Here is a 20,341-nt window from a genome sequence, read left to right on the forward strand (position 1 = left end):
CCCCTGAGATACTGGAACACTGCCATCATGTCACCCCTCGTCCTTCTCTCTGGTTTAATGTAGAGAAGGACGAGGGGTGACATGATGGCAGTGTTCCAGTATCTCAGGGGCTGCCCCAAAGAAGAGGGAGTCAAGCTATTCTCCAAAGCGCCTGAAGGCAGGACAAGAAGCAACGGATGGAAACTAGTCAAGGAGAGAAGCAAGCTAGAAGTAAGGAGAAATTTCCTGACAGTTAGAACAATTAACCAGTGGAACAACCTGCCTCCAAAAGTTGTGAATGCTCCAACACTGGAGGTTTTTAAGAAGAGACTGGACAGCCATTTGTCTGAAGTGCCTGAACAGGGGGTTGGACTAGATGACCTCCAAGATCCCTTCCAACTCTGTTATTTTGTATTCTATCTGGTTCCCCACCCATTGCTTGCTTCTCTGGACAAAATGATTGCAGGAACTGGGTATATCTAGAAGACTAAGGGTGAGAGGATAGCAGTCTTCCAATATTTGAGGGGCTGCCCCAAAGAAGAGGGAGTCAAGCTATTCTCCAAAGCGCCTGAAAGCAGGATAAGAAGCAACGGATGGAAACTCATCAAGGAGAGAAGCAACTTGGAACTAAGGAGAAACTTCCTGACAGCGAGAACGATTAATAAATTGCTTCTGGTATTTGTGGCTGCCCATCACTTGAGGTTTTTAAGAAGAGACTGGACAGCCATTTGACTGAAATGGTCTAGGGTTTCCTGCCTGAGCAGGGGGTTGGACTAGATGACCTCCAAGGTCCCTTCCAACTTTATTATTGTTATTAACTGAGGGGCGAGTCTCTTCAGCAGATTTTTTTTTTTGGGGGGGGGAAGGATTTGATTGCATGGGTCAGGGTGCGAACACAAAAGCCGCTCTGCAAAAAAAAACAAAAAACACAAAACACTGCTGCAAAAGACACCACCCGGCCTACCTCGCAGGGTTGTTGTGGCGAGGAAGAGGAGGTTGCCTTGGATACCTTCCCTGCCTGGAGTTCTTTGCACCAAACAAGAAAGGCAGGCCACAGCTAAATAAATAAGACAGCAAATTCCCCCACCCCCTTCCCCACTCCACCCTCTTCCCTTGGGGGGGGCTCGGGACCAAAGCTCCTCCAAGCCAACCGTGGGCCCAGCCTCATTGCTGGCTGCCCGCCCGTCTCCTCTCTTTCCCCACCAGGCTGGGCTCCTTCCCCTCCCCTCCCCAGCCTGGCACCCTTTGGTCACATGAACGCCACTCAGCCACCCTGCCTTGGCTCCGCTGGCGGTCCCCAGCATCCCAGCTGCCCGCCTGGGCTGGCGGAGGGCAGCAGCCGGCGCACCTGCGGCCTGGCCAGCGCCTGGCACCTTGGGCTTCTCCCCTGGGCCGCTGGAAGAGGGAAGCGGCAGGAGCCAGCGGCTCCTGTGCCTCCCGTGCCCTTGAAATCTCAGCTTCCTTTTTTTCTTTTTTTGAAAGGGGAAAAAAAAAATCTGCATTATTTGCAGCAGGCTGCTTCTCTCCCAGACTGCCTGGCAGCAGCTGGCGGCACGTTTTGGCCAAGCCTGGCCTTGGACTGGAGCCAGCTTGCTCCCTCCCACGGCGAGGGGCACCGTTCGAAGCCCCCCCACACCCCCAGCCACCCTGCCTGGTGGACCTGACCCACCATGAAAACTCCTTGTGGCTTCCTCTGTCTTCTCTCGGTGGCCGCTTGGCAGCTGCCCGCCTGCTCGCCGACGGTAGGTGGCGGTTTGAAATGGCAGGGCTGGTGGTGGCGGTGGTGGGAGGGGGCAGCAAGGGGCTACCCCAGGGGAGAAGAGCCGAGGGTTTTGCCCCAGTCCAGGGCAGCAGCCTGGCTTCCCCTTTGAACTTTTTCCAAATGGTGTGTCTGGATCCAGAGCGCTGTGGGCAAGGATGCCTAGCCCTGGCACAGCTGCCCACAGCTGGATGACCCCCCCTTGGGCTTGGTGCAAGGCCCGCTCAGGGTGCAATGACCAAGATTCCTTCGGTTTGTAGAGATGCCCAGTTAGGATGTACCGAGCAGCTTTGCCCGACATCAAATATCTCAGTGCTGGCTTGTTTTCTCGCAGACGTTTCATGACCCAACTAGGTAACACCATCAGTGCTAGAAGGAGGTGCAGTTTGCAGAGAGGAGGAGGAGGACTGTGGGGGTCCTTGTTGCTCTCTGAGCTTGGTGGTTTTCTTGCAGACGTTTCATGACCCAACTAGGGAACACCATCAGTGCTAGAAGGAGGTGCAGTTTGCAGAGAGGAGGAGGAGGACTGTGGGGGTCCTTGTTGCTCTCTGAGCTTGGTGGTTTTCTTGCAGACGTTTCATGACCCAACTAGGGAACATCATCAGTGTGTGTGTGGGGTGTGTGCTTTGAAAGCATCAAAAGGCAGAATCGGGCAGGGGGCCAAGGGACACCGTAAGCCAGCCTCCCCCAAAACTTGTGCTGGCTGAGCGACGACCACCCAGCTGGTCCAAAACAGCCATAAATCTCCATTTTTGATCTATGCAAGGAGATCCTGAATATTTTTTCCCCATTTTTCCATTGACAGACAGTGCCTCCCCCAGAGAAAAAAGGGGTTGGACTTGAGAAGGTGCTGCCCGCCATGGAAGGTAAGGATGAGATTGGGGAAGGAGGGGAAGGTGCCCCCCCTACCATTAAACCTGCCGTCCCCAGTCTTCAAGTGGGTTGGGTGACACTTCCCATCATCCTCATCCCCACGGGCAGGGATTGCAGCCCACCACCTCAAGACGCTGAACGTTGGGAATGTTTTTTGCAGGGAGTGTCCCACAGTTTTTGCCTGCTTTAACATGGGATGGGTAAAATAAATGGGGTGGGTTTTTATGGGCTTCTGGGTTGTGGGTTTTTAATGTTGTAAGCTGTCCTGAGTCACCCAGATTAGATAGATAGATAGATAGATAGATAGATAGATAGATAGATAGATAGATAGATAGATAGATAGATAGATAGATAGATAGATGATAGGAGAGATGATGGGCAGGTAGGTAGGTAGAGAGAGAGATAGATGATTGAAAGGATAGATAGGAGAGAGATGATGGGCAGGTAAGTAGGTAGAGAGAGGAGAGAGATGATTGAAAGGATAGGAGAGAGATGATGGGCAGGTAGGTAGGTAAATAGAGATAGGAGAGATATGATTGAAAGGATAGATAGATGACAGATAGAAGAGAGATATTGAAAGGATAGATGAGAGAGAGATTGAAAGGATAGATAGAAGAGAGATGATGGGCAGGTAGGTAGAGAGATAGGAGAGAGCTGATTGAAAGGATAGATAGATGAGAGTGGATGGAATGAGGGAAGGAGGAAGGAAGGAAAAGAAGAAAGGAAGGAAGGAAGGAGAATTGGAGGGGAAGGGGAGAAGGAAGGAAAAAAGGAAAGAAAAAAATTGAAAGGGAAAGGGAAGAACAGAAGGGAAAGAGAGAGGGAGGTAAAAATAAATTTTGCATCATTCCATCCAAGTTTTCTCTCTCCCTCCTACATCAAGCATCTCTTCCCCCCCCACACACACACACACCGAAAGGCCACAGGCTCAAGGCGGGAGGACCTTCTTTTTTTCTGTATCCTTTTTGCTGCACCCAGAATTTGCCTCCTGGGTCCACCACAGCCTCAAGGGCCAACCGTGGGGCCGGTCCTCTTTGAGGACAGGCGAGCCAGCTAAGAGCCCGGGTGTCTCCCCAACAGTGATCCGCTTCTTGGAGGTCTACAACCGCAGCGTCTGCCAGCCCAAGGAGACGATGGTCTCGGTCACGGCAGAACATCCGTCTCTGGGCAGCCACATTGTGATCCCGTCCTGCGTGGCCCTGAGCCGCTGCGCCGGCTGCTGTTCTGACGACTCCTTGCATTGCATGCCCAGCCGTTCCCGGGAAGTGATTTTGGAGGTAAGAGGTGTGTGTGTGTGTGTGTGTGTGTGTGTGTGTGTGTGACATTTCGAAAGGGAGGGAGAAGAAAGCCAGCTCTGGATTCGAATCCCTGCTCATTCAAAGGGGTGAGAAAATCGCAAAGCACAGTTTATTTGCCCAGCTTCTCCATGGAGAGGCTCAGTCCTCCAGATCACACGCAATTTCAGTTCAGCACAATTGGCCAGCTGTCTGCGAGGAGTATAAATCCTTCCGTGGCCCTCCACCTAGTCAGAGTTGAAGAAGCTTCTTGGAGGAGAAGCGAAACGTCTTCAAGAAAAGTCCAGTGGCCTTGTGTAAAAAAAAAATAAAACAGTCTCCTCTGGGACAATTCTTGAAGGGTTTGGCTGCTGATTTTCACAGCTCCCCTCCCGCACCTTGAAGTGGAAGGAGAATTCTGATTTTTACTTACAGGTAGACCTCGACTGGCGACCAAATTTCCGTTGCTAAGCGAGACAGTCGTGATGTGAATTTTGCCCCACGTTGCGACCTTTCTTGCCCCAGCTCTTAAGTTAGTGGCACGGTCGTTAAGGGACTCTGGCTTCCCCATTCACTTTGCCTGTCGGAAGGTCGCCAAAGGGGATCACGTGACCCTCTTTTGCAACCGTCATAAACACGAGTCGGTTTCCAAGCGTCTTGAAATTTGATCACATGTCCATGGGCCTGCTGCAGTGGTCGTAGAGTGTGAAAAACGTCATAAGTCGCTTTTTCCCCCCCAGTAACTTGAACGGTCACTAAACAAATTGAGCTGTAAGTCGAGGACTATTTGGGGGCCTCAGCTGTCTCTCAATCAGACAGTTCCCCTAGCACAGGGGTAGGCAACCTCGGCTCTTTTATGACTCATGGACTTCAACTCCCAGAATTCCTGAGCCAGCCATGCTGGCTCAGGAATTCTGGGAGTTGAAGTCCATGAGTCATAAAAGAGCCGAGGTTGCCTACCCCTGCCCTAGCAGCATTATTTCAAAGTCCCTCCCACATCATTATGACACGTAGGTATTGACTTGGCTAGGCATGTTAAAAAACAGCCAGAAATATACATTGAATTGAAATTGAAATTCTACTTACCGGAGATAACAATGCATGTATTTAGCACCGAGTCCTGGACTTAAAGAGTGAAGATCATCTTCCTGTTTTCTAGGTAATGGCTAGCTTCTTTCCAAACAGATATATAACCCAGCTGACTTTTGAAGAGCATCTGGAATGCATGTGTAGGTAAGACTTTAGGGTACATATCCAAAAGGTATCCTAAAAACATTTATTTATAACTTACAATGATAATAACTATAATATGTAATTTATTTATAATTTTATAATTATGCACGGGAGACAAACTCATGTGTCCAATCACAGTTGGCCAATAAAATAATTCTATTGTGTTCTGTTCCATTCCATTCTGTTCCGTTCTGTTCCATTCTATTCTGTTCCGTTCTTCTCTTCTCTTCTCTTCTCTTCTCTTCTCTTCTCTTCTCTTCTCTTCTCTTCTCTTCTCTTCTCTTCTCTTCTCTTCTCTTCTCTTCTCTTCTCTTCTCTTCTCTTCTCTTCTCTTCTCTTCTCCATTCCATTCCATTCCATTCCATTCCATTCCATTCCATTTTTTATTCTATTTTTTATTCTATTTTTTATTCTATTTTTTATTCTATTTTCTATTCTATTTTCTATTCTATTCTATTCTATTCTATTCTATTCTATTCTATGCTATGCTATGCTATGCTATGCTATGCTATGCTATGCTATGCTATGCTATGCTATGCTATGCTATGCTATTCTATGAAGGTGCATTCTTTTGTAAAATGAATGTTTAGAAACCACATTTAAGTTTGCATTCTGGAACAGGGACACCCTCCAGAAGCAAAGCGCTCATCTCACAATTTTCCTCAGCCTAATAACATGATTAAAAAATTGAATACAGATAGTCCTCGACTTACAACAATTCATTTAGTGACCCTTCAAAGTGAGGGCACTGAAAAAAGTGACTTAGGACCCTTTTTCATACTTACAACCGTTGCAGCATCCCCCGGGTCACATGATCAAAATTCAGACACTTGGGAACCGGTTCATATTTATGATGGTCACATTGTCCCGGGGTTGCTTGATCCCCTTTTGCGACCGTCTGACCAGGGGAAGGAAGCCAAATTCGCTTAACAGCCGCGTGACTGACTTAACGGCTGCAGTGATCCACAATTGCGGCGACAAAGGTCGTAAAACCGGGCAAAATACACTTAACAAACGTCTCACTTAGCCACAGAAATTTTGGGCTCAATTAAAGTCGTAAGTCGGGGACTACCTGCATGTGACTCATACATGATTCTGGGGAGGAAGGTTTAAATTTCTTGCACCATTTTTCAGTCACCATGCTGTGCTGGGCAATAAAATGGGGGGGGGGGAAAGGATTATTCTGAGTTCTTATAGAACTGGCAGAAGGTTGCTTGAATTCTCTTCCTGTGATATGGTGCCCTAATAAAAGAAACCGCTTAAAAGAGTTTTGTCCACTGATGACAGCAAGGAACCTTTTTGATGCAAGTAGGCCAGGCAATCCGTGAAAAGTGTCAAAAGACCTGCTTTCAAATTCTTTACAATGTTGGATTTACATTATAAAAGAAGCGATGGCTTGAGGCGTTTAAAAGGAATGGATTAACTTCAGGATGTGTGCTTGGAAATTCAGCAAAACCTAGCTCTCCCGTCCGGATTGCCAGCTCTCAGGGGATGTTATTATTCTGTTCAAATGATAAGATTAGTCACATCGTGGTGTCTCCTTCCTATTTATTACACATATCCTGGTTTCACATCGGCTTGGATGCCGCAGTTCTGCCCAGCAAAACTTTGGAGTTTATTTTAAAATGGTCCCTTGCAAATCTGGGTGGAGACTGTAGATCGAATTTCTTTCTGAAGGGCCAACGCTGAGATTTCTTAAGGAGGAAGCGGTGCCGAAATGTTTTAAATAAATAATGATGGTAAATGTTGATGCACCGGCCGCTAAATCTTGGTATATTCCCTTCAGCACTCAAGTCACTCAATCTGTCATTCTTCTCTTTTGTTTTTCAGACCGAGGAGGATGTTTTTCAGATCTAATTCAATTAGGTAAAAGATTCCTTCCTTCCTTCCTTCCTTCCTTCCTTCCTTCCTTCCTTCCTTCCTTCCTTCCTTCCTTCCTTCCTTCCTTCTCTCTTCTCCCTTCCTTTCTCCAATTTTCCTTCCTTCCTTCCTTCCTTCCTTCCTTCCTTCCTTCCTTCCTTCCTTCCTTCCTTCCTTCCTTCCTTCCTTCTCTCTTCTCCCTTCCTTTCTCCAATTTTCCTTCCTTCCTTCCTTCCTTCCTTCCTTCCTTCCTTCCTTCCTTCCTTCTCTCTTCTCCCTTCCTTTCTCCAATTTTCCTTCCTTCCTTCCCTTCTCTCTTCTCCCTTTCTCCAATTTTCTTTCCTTCCTTCCTTCCTTCCTTCCTTCCTTCCTTCCTTCCTTCCTTCCTTCCTTCCTTCCTTCCTTCCTTCCTTCCTCCCTCCCTCCCTCCCTCCCTCCCTCCCTTCCCTCCTTCCCTCTCCCTCCCCTTCCCTTTCCCTCCCCTTCCTACAAATCCCATAAACCTGATTTACACACATACAGAATTATCCTGGTGGGGTAGACACTGGAGGTGGTTTGGGAACAATCAGGTTTAGCCATTTCCTTGGCAGAAACGCACAATCCTTCTTGGCTTAAAATGACAGCCAGTTGCGATCACCCTCGTTGTACCTGTATAAACCTGAGAGCCTTAATCCATGGTTTCCTTCTCCCTCTAGTCGGTCCTGTGCACCTTGTCGGGATAGGAAAAAACAGCCGGATCCAGACACCTGCAGGTGCGTGTGTCGCCACCGATCCGGGCACTGCGAGAGGCGCGGGATGAAATTCAGCGAGAAGACCTGCAGGTAAAACTGCCTTCCCTTTTACATCTCTCGCCCTCTCTCTGTGGTGGCTTTCCCTCCCTCTGATGATTTTCCCTTACTCACAACGGACTTCCTTTAGAAAGTCCGTTGTGAGCGAAACAAGACAGCAAGCTACTGCTGAGGGAGACAAAGCCACCACAGACAGAGGGCGAGAGATAAAGGGCTTCGTAGTTAATGAGTAGGGACTCCCTTTGGAAACTGTAAGGTTTCCCACTTAGCCTCACAATCGCCCCAGCGTTACTCAGGAACTTAAAAGAGCCAAAAGAAACTTCCCAGCCGAGGTTTCAGCAAGCAAACAACTTTTATTTTGATCAGAATAGAGTTGGGTGACCACATCTCTCTTCGTGGCTGGTAGAGAGATGAAGGCCACAACCAGGAAAGATTGTCTTCCACCTTTTATACCTTTCCAGAACCAAGAGATCTGGTCTTGGTACTAGGAACCAAAAGATACAGAAAAATAATTTCTAGATGATGACTCATACACAGCAACCCAGGTTCCACCATAACTCCTTTACCCCCTCCCCTCACCATGCTCTTTTCATGTAAGCAATCCCCTGTACCTAAAGCGTGAAACATTTGCTTTTATATAACTAATTTCCCAATATAAAGCACCTACAAAACTTCTTGCACACATAAACAAAGATATATATATATATATGTATGTGTGTGTGTGTATGTATATGTATATATATATATGATTACAAAATATCACTGCTAATATCAATATTACTAACATCAACCTTAAACATAATAAAATCCCTTCAAAACATTGATGTCATAAAGGATTCTGGGATACCTAGTGTGCCACCTACTTCACGCAAGGCGCAGGTCTGCCAAAGGGATCCAAATAGATAAAGGGAAATAGAAATAAATGAATAAATAAATAACAAACTCAAAACGGGTTTAAGGATGCTGTACAAACTCAGCCCAGACCCTTTTTTTTTCCGGTGGCACCAAAAAGGAAGCTTTATTTTCAGGATTTGAACAGCCAGAGAGAAAGAGAAAAAAAAAAGCTTCCTTCCCCCCCCCCCCTCAGGAAAAATTTTCTCTAGAACTTTTAACCAGAAATGCGGCCGAACAGGAAGAGGGCAAAAATGTTTTCATTGCAAACGGGGTTTCTTTGGGTGCTGTTTGGGGAAAGGGGGGGGAGCTCCCAGCCAGCCCCCCTCCCCCCAAGCCCCTTTGCTTCCTGCAGCCCCTTGAGCCAAAATAGGAGTCAGTCTGTCAATCAAAACAAGCAAAATTTCCTTTGTTGTCCTTCCAGATGTGTGAAGCGCCGAAGGCGAACCTCATGGGGACAAAGTAAAAGACGCGTTTCAGGCTGGATGGAGGCAAGAAGCGAGCCTAACAGAGCATTGACTATGCTCGGCTAGCGAAGACTGTTCTCTGCTGGGTGTGAACTTTTCCATGCTCAGAGGCTTGTTTGGCTGGGGGGCGGGGGAGAGGCGAGGGGGAAGAAAAACGGGTACAGAAAGTCCTTGGGTTACGACCACACTTGCACCAGATTTTCCACTGCTAAGCGAGGGGGTTTGCTAAGCGCGTTGCCCATTAGGATCTTTTCGACATTAAGCGAATTGCTGCAGTCGTTAAGTGGATCACGCGGTCGCGTGAACCCCACCCCCCGGGACGCTGTAACGGTCGTAAGTATGGGCTAGTTGCCAAGCCTCTGAATTTTGACCACGTGATCAGGGGGAGGCTGCAAAGGTCACAACTGTGAAAAAAGGTTATAAATCACTTTTTCCAGGGCCGCAGACGGCTGGATTACGGGCAGCAGCATTGGGGCTTCGTTGGAAGCATAAATCAGACAAATATTATTTTTAGACCTTTTCAGCGGTTTTTATTTTAAAATTAATTTTATGATACGTGTTCCTTTTCCATCATTAGCTCACGCTCAGTGCATTTTGATATATGGATGGATGGAAGTAGCCTGCAATTGGATATTTTGCTGTTTTCTGGCCCTGTGGCTGTAATAAACTGATTTGGTTTGATAGTGGCGTTGTCACTTAGAACGGTCGCTAAATGAACTGTTGTTAAGTCGAGAGTTATCCATACTGACAGATTCATCTGTTCGATGACCATATTCAGAGGCAGACTTATCTTTCAGCCCAAGGAGCTGGGGACAATTTCGGATTTGGAGGGAATTACCAATATCATGAGCTAGATTGGATTCTCTCCCAGACCAGGAAGCCCAAGGACACAGCCAAGCCTCCCCCTCCTGGCTTTTCCAGGAAAACCACCCCCCCCTGCTGTTTTAACCTTTGATAAGTCAATATTTAGAAAGGCCTGGCCTCTGTGGGGCAGGGGGAACAGAAGGGACGGTCCTGTCAACTCTCTCTCTCTCTCTCTCTCTCTCTCTTTCCAAAGCCGTCTTGAAGCTGGGTGTAAATTTACCAGAGGACCAGGTTTGCCCCCATTAAGCTGGGGAACTCCCTGCCACTGGACGTGTTGTCTGCTTCAGGTATCTTCAAACAGACATTTGAGATGGAGCCTCTATTTTTTTTCCAGGGCTAAAATCTGGAGGCTAAAATATATAAAGAATGGTGGCAGGAATTGGGTGTGCCTAGCCCTAGTCTAACGACAAGAAGGATTAAGGGTGACGTGATAGCAGTGCTCCAGTATTTGAGGGGCTGCGCCCCCAAAAGTGGGGGAGAGTCCACCTCTCCTCCAAAGCGCCCGAAGGCAAGACAAGAAGCAAAGGATGGAAGCTAATCCAAGGAGAGAAGCAACCCGGAACAAAGGAATAATTTCCTGACGGATCAGAACCATTAACCAGTGGAACGTCTTGCCACTAGAAGTTGTGAACGCTCCAACACCGGAGGCTTTTTAAGAAGAGACCGGACAGCCATTTTGCCTGAAATGGAGCTAGGGTCTCCTGCTTGAGCAGGGGGGGGGTTGGACTAGATGACCTCTAGGGGTCCCTTCCAGCTGTATTCTGATTATTATGGCTCTCACCATGTAAATTGCACAGGGCCGGCTCTTTATTTTTGGTTGTATTTTTTTTTAAAAAAAATATGACATCTTTTATTACGGCTCAAAAAGTTTTGTTCCCCCCCCAGGTCGAACTCCTCTCCAATCAGAGACGTGATTTTTTTTTTAATAATTTGTGAGTAACGTTGTCTTTAATATTTAATAACATTATTATTATGTATTATTATTGCAGGGGTCTTCAAACTTGGTCCTTTTATGACTTGTGGACTTCAATTCCCAGAATTCCTCAGCGAGCTTTGCTGGCTGAGGAATTCTGGGAGTTGAAGTCCACAAGTCATAAAAGGGCCAAGTTTGAAGACCCCTGTATTATTGTATGCCGATTGGTGTACATTCAAAGTGACAATAAAGTTATCATTATTACACTTATTTATTACAGAAACGTTCGTAGGCAACCGCATATAAACGGGATTAAAATAAAATAAAATAAAATAAAAAAAAATCTGCCCCTTTCGCCATCAGCAAAATATTCCGCTGTCAAGCTCGCGGCGTCACGTGACGACGCGCAACCTATCGGGACGGTTTTGCCATTGCCGGCAATGCTGGGTGGAGGGGGGGGTGTCAACACGCCCCGACCACGCCCACTCGAGCTCTCCAGCCCCGCCTCTATCCCCGGGAGGAAGTGACGTCATCCGCTCGTCACGCGAACGGGCCGAGCTACCCGCCTTTTAACCAAGTTTTAGATCAGGGGTCTTCAAACTCGGCCCTTTTATGACTCGTGGACTTCAACTCCCAGAATTCCTCAGCCAGGCATGCTGGCTGAGGAATTCTGGGAGTTGAAGTCCACGAGTCATAAAAGGGCCGAGTTTGAAGACCTCTGAATTTTAAACCCACACCGGGGGGGGGGGAAGCGCAAGATCACGTGACGCGGGCGCCCTCCTGAGGAGGAAGGGGGAAAAGAAAAAAAAAAACATGGCGGCGCCCGCGCCGGCTTCTTCCGCTGAGGAAGCGCCGGGGCTGAGCGGGGCGCATGCGCAGAGGGGTGGGTGGTATCCGTTGAGGCCAGGCGAGGTGAGAGGGGGGGGGAAATGGGGGGTCCTGAGGAAAGGGGGGGACCCGGGCGCGGGGCGCCGAGGAGCCTGGAGCCGGGCGGGGGGCAGCGGCCCGGGGGAGGCTCCGAGAGCGGGCAGCCTGCGGGGGGAGGGAGAGGAGGAGTCGGGGAGCCCCGGCGGGAAGGCCCGGCCAGGCGCCTGGAGCCCCAGAGGTCGGCGCTGAGGGACGTGGGCACCCAGGTGTCGTGGGAGGGGGGGGCCGGGGAGGCCCCCCAGGAGCAGGCGGGGGGCGTCAGGGGGTACCCAGAGGGGTGGGGGGCTCCCCCAGCCAGGGAGGGGCCCGGGGACCCTTGGGGGGCCTCCTCGGGGGCCCCTGGCGGCCAGAGCAAGGCGGTGCAGGACAAGCGGGCCTCCTGGCCGGGGGGCCTTTGCCAAGGCTGCGGGGCCCCCAAGGAGAGGGGGGAGCCCAGGAAAGGGGGGACCCCCCGCCTGGCCAGCCACAGGGCCTGGGACTTGGGGGTCAGGGCCCCCCAGGAGCGCCTGGAGGACAGCATGGGGCTGCTGGCCCTGGGGGTCAGCCGCAGCCTCTCGGGGGGCCTCCCTGGCCACGCGGGGGCCAAGCGGGACTCGGGGGGCTGGCTGCCGAAAGAGTGGCCCCGGGACCCCGCCCAGGCTTCGGGGGAAGTCTGGGTGCCCCGCAAGCCGGCCAGGCCCCCCGAGAGGACGGGGCTGCCTTGGCTGAAGGAGGGGGCCGTGCCCCGGAAGAGCGGGGCAGCGGAGCGCAGCCAGGTGTGGATCCCCCGGGAGAAGCCCGCGCCCGCCGGAGGAGGGGCGTCGGGGGACGTCTGGGTGCACAAAGTGAGGAACCCCTCGGGCACCGGCATCATGTGGGTCTGGGCCAAGGTGACCAACTGCAGCGAGGAGGAAGCCGCGGTGAACGAAGCCAGGGTTTGGACCTTCCAGAAGGAGGGCCCGAGGAAGGGTGGGCAAGGCGAGGGAGGGTACGGGGTCTCTTAAGAAGCATGTGAGGAAGGCGGCTGGGGGACGGGGTGGGGTGGGGTGGGGTGGGTGGGAACTACAGGTAGTCCTTAACTTGACGGCCACGGTTTCTTTTGCCAAGGAAGACATTTGTTCAATCAGCTGTGCTCCATTCTACAACCTTTCTTGCTGCAGTTAAGTGAATCACAGCAGGTGTTCAGTTAGTGACACGGTTGTTAAGTCAATCTGGCTTCCGCATTGACTTTGCTTGTCAAAAGGTTTCTAAAGGGGACTACGTGACCCCAGGATGTAAATATGTCATAAGTCTGAGTCACTTGCCAGGGATCTGAATTTCGATCCCACAACCGTTGGGATGCTGCAACAGTCGTAAGAGTGACAAACGGTCGGCTGTAAGTTCTTTTTTTTTTCAGTGCCTGGTCACTAAATGAACTATTGTAAGTCGAGGACTACCTGTAGTGCGGGCCGGGAGGGGTGGGGAGGACAAGCTCGGCTCCTCTGGAGGAAAGGGAGCAATGTTTTTCTATCTTGACAGGTTTAAGAGGCTGGGACTTCAACTCCCAGGATTCCCCAGCCCTCCGTGCTGAGGAACTCTGGGAATTGAAGTCCACCTGTCTTAAAGTTGCCAGGTTTGAGAAACCCAGGGATTCTGGGAGTTGAAGTCCCCTCTTCCTAAAGCAGCCAAGGTTGGAGAACCCTGGGTTAGAGTGAAGCAGGAGGAGATCCTTTCAGGAAGGGAGGGAGGGTCAGAGCAAAGAGACAACTCAGCCAACTCCTGGGGTGGCGATTGCTTGAAAGACTCTGGACGGTGGTTGTGGCGACTGCTACGAGGGGAGGGAGCAGAGCCTGACTAGCCACTAGCCGCTTGGGTAAGTCCGGAGGCTCTGGAGAAGTGGGGGGGGGGGGTCTGCTTGCTGGTGTGCATGCCAGGTTAGAAGCTGGGGCGAGCATGCAACTCTAAATGTGTCTCGAGTGCAAAAAAACACACAACAACCCTGCATGAACGACTCTGGGGCGCTAATGGGCGAGGTGGGTAAGAGCTTCAACGGTCAGTATGAAACGTTTCTCCATCTCGGCAACTTTTAAGAGAGGTGGACTTCAACTCCGGGATTCTGGGAGTTAAAGTCCACCTCTTAAAAGTTGCCGAGATGGAGAAACACTGGCCTATGAAGACCCAGACTAGGCCAGCCAATTTTATTTAAAGGGCTATTCAAGATGGCCGGCGTGGGTCATACTTTCTTCTGCTACCTATGAACCCTCCAGCTTTTATTAGAGCCCTTCCAGGACCTTAGGGGGTCCTTCGAGATGGGCATGAAAGTGAAAGTAGCCTAGCAAAGAGAGAAGTTAGGGAATAGCGCAGAGGTGGCCTTCCAGATCTTTCTAAACCGTAGCCTCTCCGAGCTGGCTCTGGTGGTGGATTCTGGGAACTGCAATTATCCAGAGAAGAGAAGGTTTGTAGCTCAGGGTTGAAGTCCTGAATGTCTTTGGTGCTCTCCGAGCTGGGTGGTTTCCTTGCAGACGTTTCATGACCCAAGGAGGTAACCTCATCAGCGCTACAAGGGAGTGAGGGTTGGCCCCTCCTCTGTATGATAGTGGCTTGGCCTGCCCATGTTGGTGAGGATGTTCTCAGTGGTTCCTTGATCAGGCTGTTGTTTACCTTCTTCCTTGTTTACTGCTTCAAGGTTCAACATTGATAAGGCAATCATTGTATGTAAACAAGAGAGCAAACCCTTCTCCCTTCTAGCACTGATGGGGTTACCTAGTTGGGTCGAAAAATAGTTAGAAAAAAACATCCAAATTCGGGGAGCAGCCAGGACCTCACATTCCTCCTCCTCCTCCTCCTCTCCACAAACACCCCTCCCTTCTAGCACTGATGGGGTTACCTAGTTGGGTCGAAAAATAGTTAGAAAAAAACATCCAGAATCGGGGAGCAGCCAGGACCTCACATTCCTCCTCCTCCTCCTCCTCTCCACAAACACCCCTCCCTTCTAGCACTGATGGGGTTACCTAGTTGGGTTGAAAAATAGTTAGAAAAAAACATCCAAATTCGGGGAGCAGCCAGGACCTCACATTCCTCCTCCTCCTCCTCCTCCTCCTCCTTCTAGCCCTGATTATATTACCCAGTTGGGTCATGAAAGGTCTGCAAGAAAACTACCAAATTCGAAGAACACCATTATGTTGAGAGCCGCCTGCCAAAGGCTGCTGATTCTTCCCAGCTGGGAGAAGTCCCCTGTCCCCAGGATGGATGTCATAGATGGGTTGACTTCATCCCCTCCCGTCCTACAAAGACACCGCTCGCTGCATGCTGCCGAGCCCTCCCGCCCGCGTCACGTCATGATTTCTGGCTGCTGCTTCTGCTAACCAGTCTTGGTCTCTGCAGGGGCTTGAGCGATGCAGGCAAACCTGGGGGCGGCGCTCTTCACCTTGGCCCTCTGGGCAATTTGCTCACCGGGGCTGAGCACGGAAGGTAAACGAAAACTGCAGATCGGCGTCAAGAAACGGGTGGACAACTGCCCCATCAAGTCCCGAAAAGGCGACGTGCTCCACATGCATTACACGGTGAGTGTGAACAAGCACTAGCCAGAGCTTCCCAAACTTGGGAATGGGAGGTAGAAGGAGGCTGTGTTCAAGGGCGTGTGGGAAACCAACGCAAAGTTTACAAAACCCTGGTGAACAGTATCTGAAAAAAACAGGCACCCAGGTATGTGTGTAGGACGCATCGCCTTTCGCTGTGATGTGATGGGGTTTGTTTAGTGCAGGGGTCTTCCAACTTGGCCCTTTTATGACTTGTGGACTTCGACTCCCAGAATTCCTCTGGGAGTCGAAGTCCGCAAGTCATAAAAGGGCCAAGTTGGAAGACCCCTGATATAGACTTTCAGAGGAGTGGACTTCAACTCCCAGAATTCCTCAGCCAGCGTGCCTGGCTGAGGAATTCTGGGAGTCGGAAGTCCGCAAGTCATAAAAGGGCCAAGTTGGAAGGACCCCTTGGTTTAGTGTTTCTCAAACTTGGCAACAGAGGTGGGCCAACCTCACCGGCATGCCGAGTGAGGAATTGTGGGTGTCGGCTTCAAAGAGTTTGCTAGGAATTTTCCTTAAGAGGACGAAGCCGCTTGAAAATTCGCTTTTACTGCCAGCCTAATTCTGAGTGCCCCCCCCGGAGAATTGCACCCCCTCAGCTGTCTTTCAGCTACACACCTTCGCTGACTCACACAAACCCCATTCCAGGGCTCGGCGATGGCAACTTTTTAGGCAGAGGGTGGATAGCTAACCACGAAAAACTGGGTCATTGGCAGACTCCCTTGCCAAGGAGAAAGAACGACGTGGCTGATTCCTCGTTCTCATGTTTCCCCTGGACCTCAGGCAATATAAACCCTTCGGCTTCTGGACACACCTTTCCTTGCCCTGCCTGTGTGTGTAGCTGCAGAATAAATTAGAATGTGCTCATCTGCCCATCTTTCCTGTCTGCTTGGTAAGGCTGACGCTTCCTTAATGCGTCAGGCCTTGCTCAGGATGCAGTGGGTGAACGTGTTAGCTAGGAACATGGGAATGTCTCTGGGCTCCCTCTGGTAGAAAGGACAGCTGATTTGCCAAAAAAAAAACAAAACAACCCAGTGCTTTTTCAAGAGTTTACGTGGACTTTCTGTTGTTTTTCCTCCAAAGAATTGAACCGAAGGAGCCTCTGAGCAGGAGAGGACAAGAAAATCCTGCTACGATAATGTTACCTTAACGCAAGGTTCAAAATAAAATAAAATAAATTGAAGCAAGCTTGGAAAGCAAAGCGCTGCCAAAATCTAAAACCCGAGTGACAAGTATTTTTCTGTTACTGCAAAAGACAAAGAAAGCCCAGTTGCCTCTGGAAAAGCACCTTGGGGACAACCACGAGCTGGAGGAGTGAGAATCTCCCAGAGTCAGCTGGTTTGGTAGCAGGAAAAACCAGAACGGTGGCATAAACGCAGCCTGGGATGAAAAGTCTTATTTTGCTCCTTCTTGTTAAAAGCGGTACATATAATATTCTTAGGCTGGCTTCCTACAGCTGGGTTTGGATGGGAAGTAACCACGAGTTGGTCAGATTCACTCACCTTCCATATAACAACAACAACAACAACAATGTTGGAAGGGACCTTTGAGGTCTTCTAGTCCAACCCCCTGCTCAGGCAGGAAAGCCTATAGGGTTAGGGTTAGGTCAAATGGACATCGCCAACAAACTCAGAGTGCTTGGGAATGGTTAGGAGGACACTTACTTTTCTAGGCTGCCCTATCTATGATTCCTGGTAAAATACATGGGGAAATCCCATTGGAGGAAAATTCCACTTACCATTTCAGACAAATGGCTGTCCAGTCTCTTCTTGAAAACTTCCAGTGTTGGAGCATTCACCGCTTTAGGAGGCAGGTTGTTCCACTGGTTAATTGTTCTAACTGTCAGGAAATTCCTCCGTAGTTCTAAGTTGCTTCTCTCCTTGATTAGTTTCCATCCGTTGCTTCTTGTCCTGCCTTCAGGAGCTTTGGAGGATAGCTTGACTCCCTCTTCTTTGGGGCAGCCCCTGTGATATTGGAAGGCTGCTATTATGTCCCCCCTGGTCCTTCTCTTCGTTATACTGGACATACCCAGTTCCTGCAACTGTTTCTCATATGTTTTACCCTCCAGTAATTTAATTTTCATGTCTGTGCCTTCCCAGGGAAAACTTGAAGATGGGACGGAGTTTGACAGCAGCTTAACTCGTGATCAGCCCTTTATCTTCTCCTTGGGCACCGGACAAGTCATCAAAGGCTGGGATCAAGGCCTGCTCGGGTAAAAGCCAGCTTCTGAGGAACAGGGGTCCGAATGGATTTGGGGTGCCCTTGACGAAGGAAAGAAGAGAGAGAGGAAAAGAGGAAAAGATTTGAGGAGGAAAAAGGAAGGAAGGAAAGAGAAAGAAAAAGAAAGAGAGAAAGAAAGAAAAAAATAATAATATGAGGTCCTTGGTATTGTCTGAATTTGGTTGTTTTCTTGAAGAGTTTTCATGACCCAACTAGGTAACTTCGTCAGTGCTAGAAGGGAGTGGGGTTTGAGGAGGAGGAAGAGGAAGGAAGGAAGGAAGGAAGGAAGGAAGGAAGGAAGGATCTTCAAAAGAGTTTATGGTGGGGTTGGCATGGTCAAGACGGAAAGCCAGAGTTTAAAAGAGTGGAGAATGAAATTCTAGCCCTCGAGATTGGTAACGCCGATGGCTACTTTGTCGTTTTCTTTGGTTGTTTCAGGATGTGCGAAGGCGAGAAAAGGAAGTTAGTCATCCCATCAGAGCTAGGTAAGGAATGAGAGCCAAACCGGTACAGGAATGGCACTGCTGGGTGGGCACTCCGCTCCTGAAGACAGGTGGCAGCTATGCTCCGGCATTGCTTCCTTGCCCCTTTGCGTATTCAACGTTCAGTTTTTCTGGAGCTCGAGTAGAGTTGCTTCCTAGTATCGTTTTGATATCCGGCTGATTTGCCTTCTGTTGTCTCTCCCGCAGGTTATGGAGATCGGGGAGCGCCGCCCAAAATCCCAGGTATTTTACTTCTTCGTTTTATTTATTTACATGCATCCCACCTTCGCTATTTTTTTAAACAACAACCCACAGTAAGCAAACATATCCAATACGTCTTCCAACAACCCTGTGAGGCGGGTCGGGCTGAGAGAAGGCGACTGTGCCAAAGTCACACGGCTGGCTTTCATGTCTAAAGTGGGACTAGAACTCATTGCCACCTGGTTTCTACTCTGGCATCTTAGCCGCTACAGGCCAAAAGTCATCCAGTCAGTTTTCATCGCTAAAAGGGGACTAGAACTCACCACCTCCTGGTGATTGGCCCAAAGTCACCCAGTCAGCTTTCATGCCTAAGGCGGAACTAGAACTCACCGTCTCCTGGTGATTAGTCCAAAGTCACCCAACTGGCTTTCATGCCTAAGACGGAACTAGAACTCACCGTCTCCTGGTGATTGGCCCAAAGTCACCCAACTGGCTTTCATGCCTAAGGCGGAACTAGAACTCACCATCTCCTGGTGATTAGTCCAAAGTCACCCAACTGGCTTTCATGCCTAAGGCAGAACTAGAACTCACCGTCTCCTGGTGATTGGCCCAAAGTCACCCAGTCAGCTTTCATGCCTAAGACGGAACTAGAACTCACCGTCTCCTGGTGATTGGCCCAAAGTCAGCCAGCCATTGACCAGGACATTGTATTCTGTCAACCAAGCAACGAAGAATTTACATCTTCTGTAGCATCCTTATCTTAATTTCTTTCACTGGACTTCATCCTGTTTGGATCGACTTCGTTCACGCAGTTATAAATTTTTATTAGTTTTTATCAAAATAGAAAGTGCAGGATGACAAAAGAAAAATGAGAATAATGGAGGAAGAGGGGAGGAGAAGGGGAAGAGGAAAAAGTGTAGGGTGAAGGGAAAAAGAAATAAAAGCCTTGACTTCGGACTCTCTTCGGCTCAGTAGAATAAGGCAACAACATACAACCTCGACATTTTACTTGTACCTAATTGTATACTAGCCGTTCCTATAACAACGGGCCTATCCAATCAGTAAAACCCAAAATCAAGTTTTCATATTTCCCCCCCGCCCCAAACACACACACACACACACTTCAAGCATAAAGTCCAGAAACGGTTTCCAAATAGAAACACAATTGAATTCTTTAATCAAAGCAGTCGCTTTAGCCGTCTCCGCTAACTCCCATCAACCTTTACGGCCATCCATCCCTTGTGGGCATCAAAATATTCTTCCATTTGTACGGATTGACTTCATCCATATCCAGCCACGAGGGTTTAAAAAAAAAAGCACCCATCCAAATGTCAGTCCTCCCACCCCCCTCCACCCCCGGAGCCCTTCCCGCCTTCCATCTCTGCCTTCTCACTTCTCTCTTTTCCCACGCTCTTCCCAGGCGGCGCCACGCTAATCTTTGAAGTGGAACTGCTGAAGATTGAGCGTCGCCAAGAACTATAGCTCTACGTCTCTCCTAGGAAGAGGGGCTTCTGGGGAAGGGCGCGCGGGGGAAAGACGGACGGACAGGCCGGAGAAGGATCTGTCGAAAGGGTGGTGTGTGGCCCGTAGGTGGGCCAAATAAATCAATAAAAAAAGCACAGATCAGATTTTTGTTCCCGTGAATGCGGTGGGGGGGGGAGGAAGACGTCCGTGGGCAGGCGGGCCAGCCGAGGACGGGATGAGGAGAGGGTTACCTATTTTTGGCCCTCGCTTGTCCGCGAGGGGTCAGCTTGCCAGGATGATCTCCTGCCCTCTCGTGACCCCGTGACTTGGGGGAAACGGTCCAAACTGAGAGGCATTGCCCTGGGTTTAAAATGTTAGCCGTTGTCCTGGGGCTTTTAACCCCAAGGAGGAAGAAGGGGGGTAGGAGGGAGGGGTCCTAAATGGAGCAGGAAGGGCTGCCTGTTCAACAGTCAGGACCAGGATTACTCAATCGTAGCAACTTTGAGATGGGTGGACCTCTACTCCCAGAATTCCCCAGCCAGCCTGCTTTAAGATGGGTGGACTTCAACTCCCAGAATCCCCCATCCAGCAGGCTTTTAACACTGCT

At 49.7% G+C, this 20,341-nt stretch overlaps 2 protein-coding genes across 8 annotated transcripts; both read left to right on the top strand.

The window, feature by feature from the left end:
• The first annotated feature begins 44 nt into the window (after window positions 1–44).
• On the top strand, window positions 45–11,005 carry VEGFB (vascular endothelial growth factor B). Of its 3 annotated transcripts, none has more exons than XM_081340789.1 (8): window positions 45–1,721; window positions 2,544–2,604; window positions 3,692–3,888; window positions 5,045–5,118; window positions 6,949–6,984; window positions 7,674–7,799; window positions 9,082–9,210; window positions 10,182–11,005. In XM_081340789.1, exons 1-7 carry the CDS (start codon window positions 1,650–1,652, stop codon window positions 9,188–9,190), a joined length of 675 nt encoding a protein of 224 aa, XP_081196915.1. In that variant the 5' UTR covers window positions 45–1,649; the 3' UTR covers window positions 9,191–9,210; window positions 10,182–11,005. The 3 variants fall into 3 exon arrangements, with proteins under 3 accessions (XP_081196915.1, XP_081196916.1, XP_081196917.1); XM_081340790.1 differs by lacking the exon at window positions 10,182–11,005 and adding an exon at window positions 9,702–9,803; XM_081340791.1 differs by lacking the exons at window positions 45–1,721; window positions 10,182–11,005 and adding an exon at window positions 2,270–2,328 and having other exon boundaries at window positions 2,542–2,604; window positions 9,082–9,803.
• Window positions 11,006–11,661: 656 nt separating this feature from the next.
• Window positions 11,662–19,900, top strand: FKBP2 (FKBP prolyl isomerase 2). Of its 5 annotated transcripts, none has more exons than XM_081340795.1 (6): window positions 11,662–11,813; window positions 15,171–15,349; window positions 17,467–17,579; window positions 18,026–18,072; window positions 18,277–18,312; window positions 19,691–19,900. In XM_081340795.1, exons 2-6 carry the CDS (start codon window positions 15,182–15,184, stop codon window positions 19,750–19,752), a joined length of 426 nt encoding a protein of 141 aa, XP_081196921.1. In that variant the 5' UTR covers window positions 11,662–11,813; window positions 15,171–15,181; the 3' UTR covers window positions 19,753–19,900. The 5 variants fall into 5 exon arrangements, with proteins under 5 accessions (XP_081196921.1, XP_081196923.1, XP_081196922.1 ...); XM_081340797.1 differs by lacking the exon at window positions 11,662–11,813 and adding an exon at window positions 12,456–12,652; XM_081340796.1 differs by lacking the exon at window positions 11,662–11,813 and adding an exon at window positions 12,573–12,697.
• Window positions 19,901–20,341: the final 441 nt, after the last annotated feature.

This window comes from Vipera berus, assembly GCF_964194415.1.
Source record: "Vipera berus genome assembly, chromosome: 16".
Taxonomy (NCBI): Eukaryota; Metazoa; Chordata; class Lepidosauria; order Squamata; family Viperidae; genus Vipera; species Vipera berus.

Bases quoted from the DNA above. Each gene is read 5' to 3' on its own strand.
- VEGFB (XM_081340789.1), top strand. From the start codon at position 1,650: ATGAAAACTCCTTGTGGCTTCCTCTGTCTTCTCTCGGTGGCCGCTTGG. The intron at 5,119-6,948 runs GTAAGACTTTAG...TTTGTTTTTCAG, and splicing joins CATCTGGAATGCATGTGTAG to ACCGAGGAGGATGTTTTTCA. The intron at 6,985-7,673 runs GTAAAAGATTCC...TTCTCCCTCTAG, and splicing joins TTCAGATCTAATTCAATTAG to TCGGTCCTGTGCACCTTGTC.
- FKBP2 (XM_081340795.1), top strand. From the start codon at position 15,182: ATGCAGGCAAACCTGGGGGCGGCGCTCTTCACCTTGGCCCTCTGGGCA. The intron at 15,350-17,466 runs GTGAGTGTGAAC...GTGCCTTCCCAG, and splicing joins TGCTCCACATGCATTACACG to GGAAAACTTGAAGATGGGAC. The intron at 18,313-19,690 runs GTATTTTACTTC...CGCTCTTCCCAG, and splicing joins AGCGCCGCCCAAAATCCCAG to GCGGCGCCACGCTAATCTTT.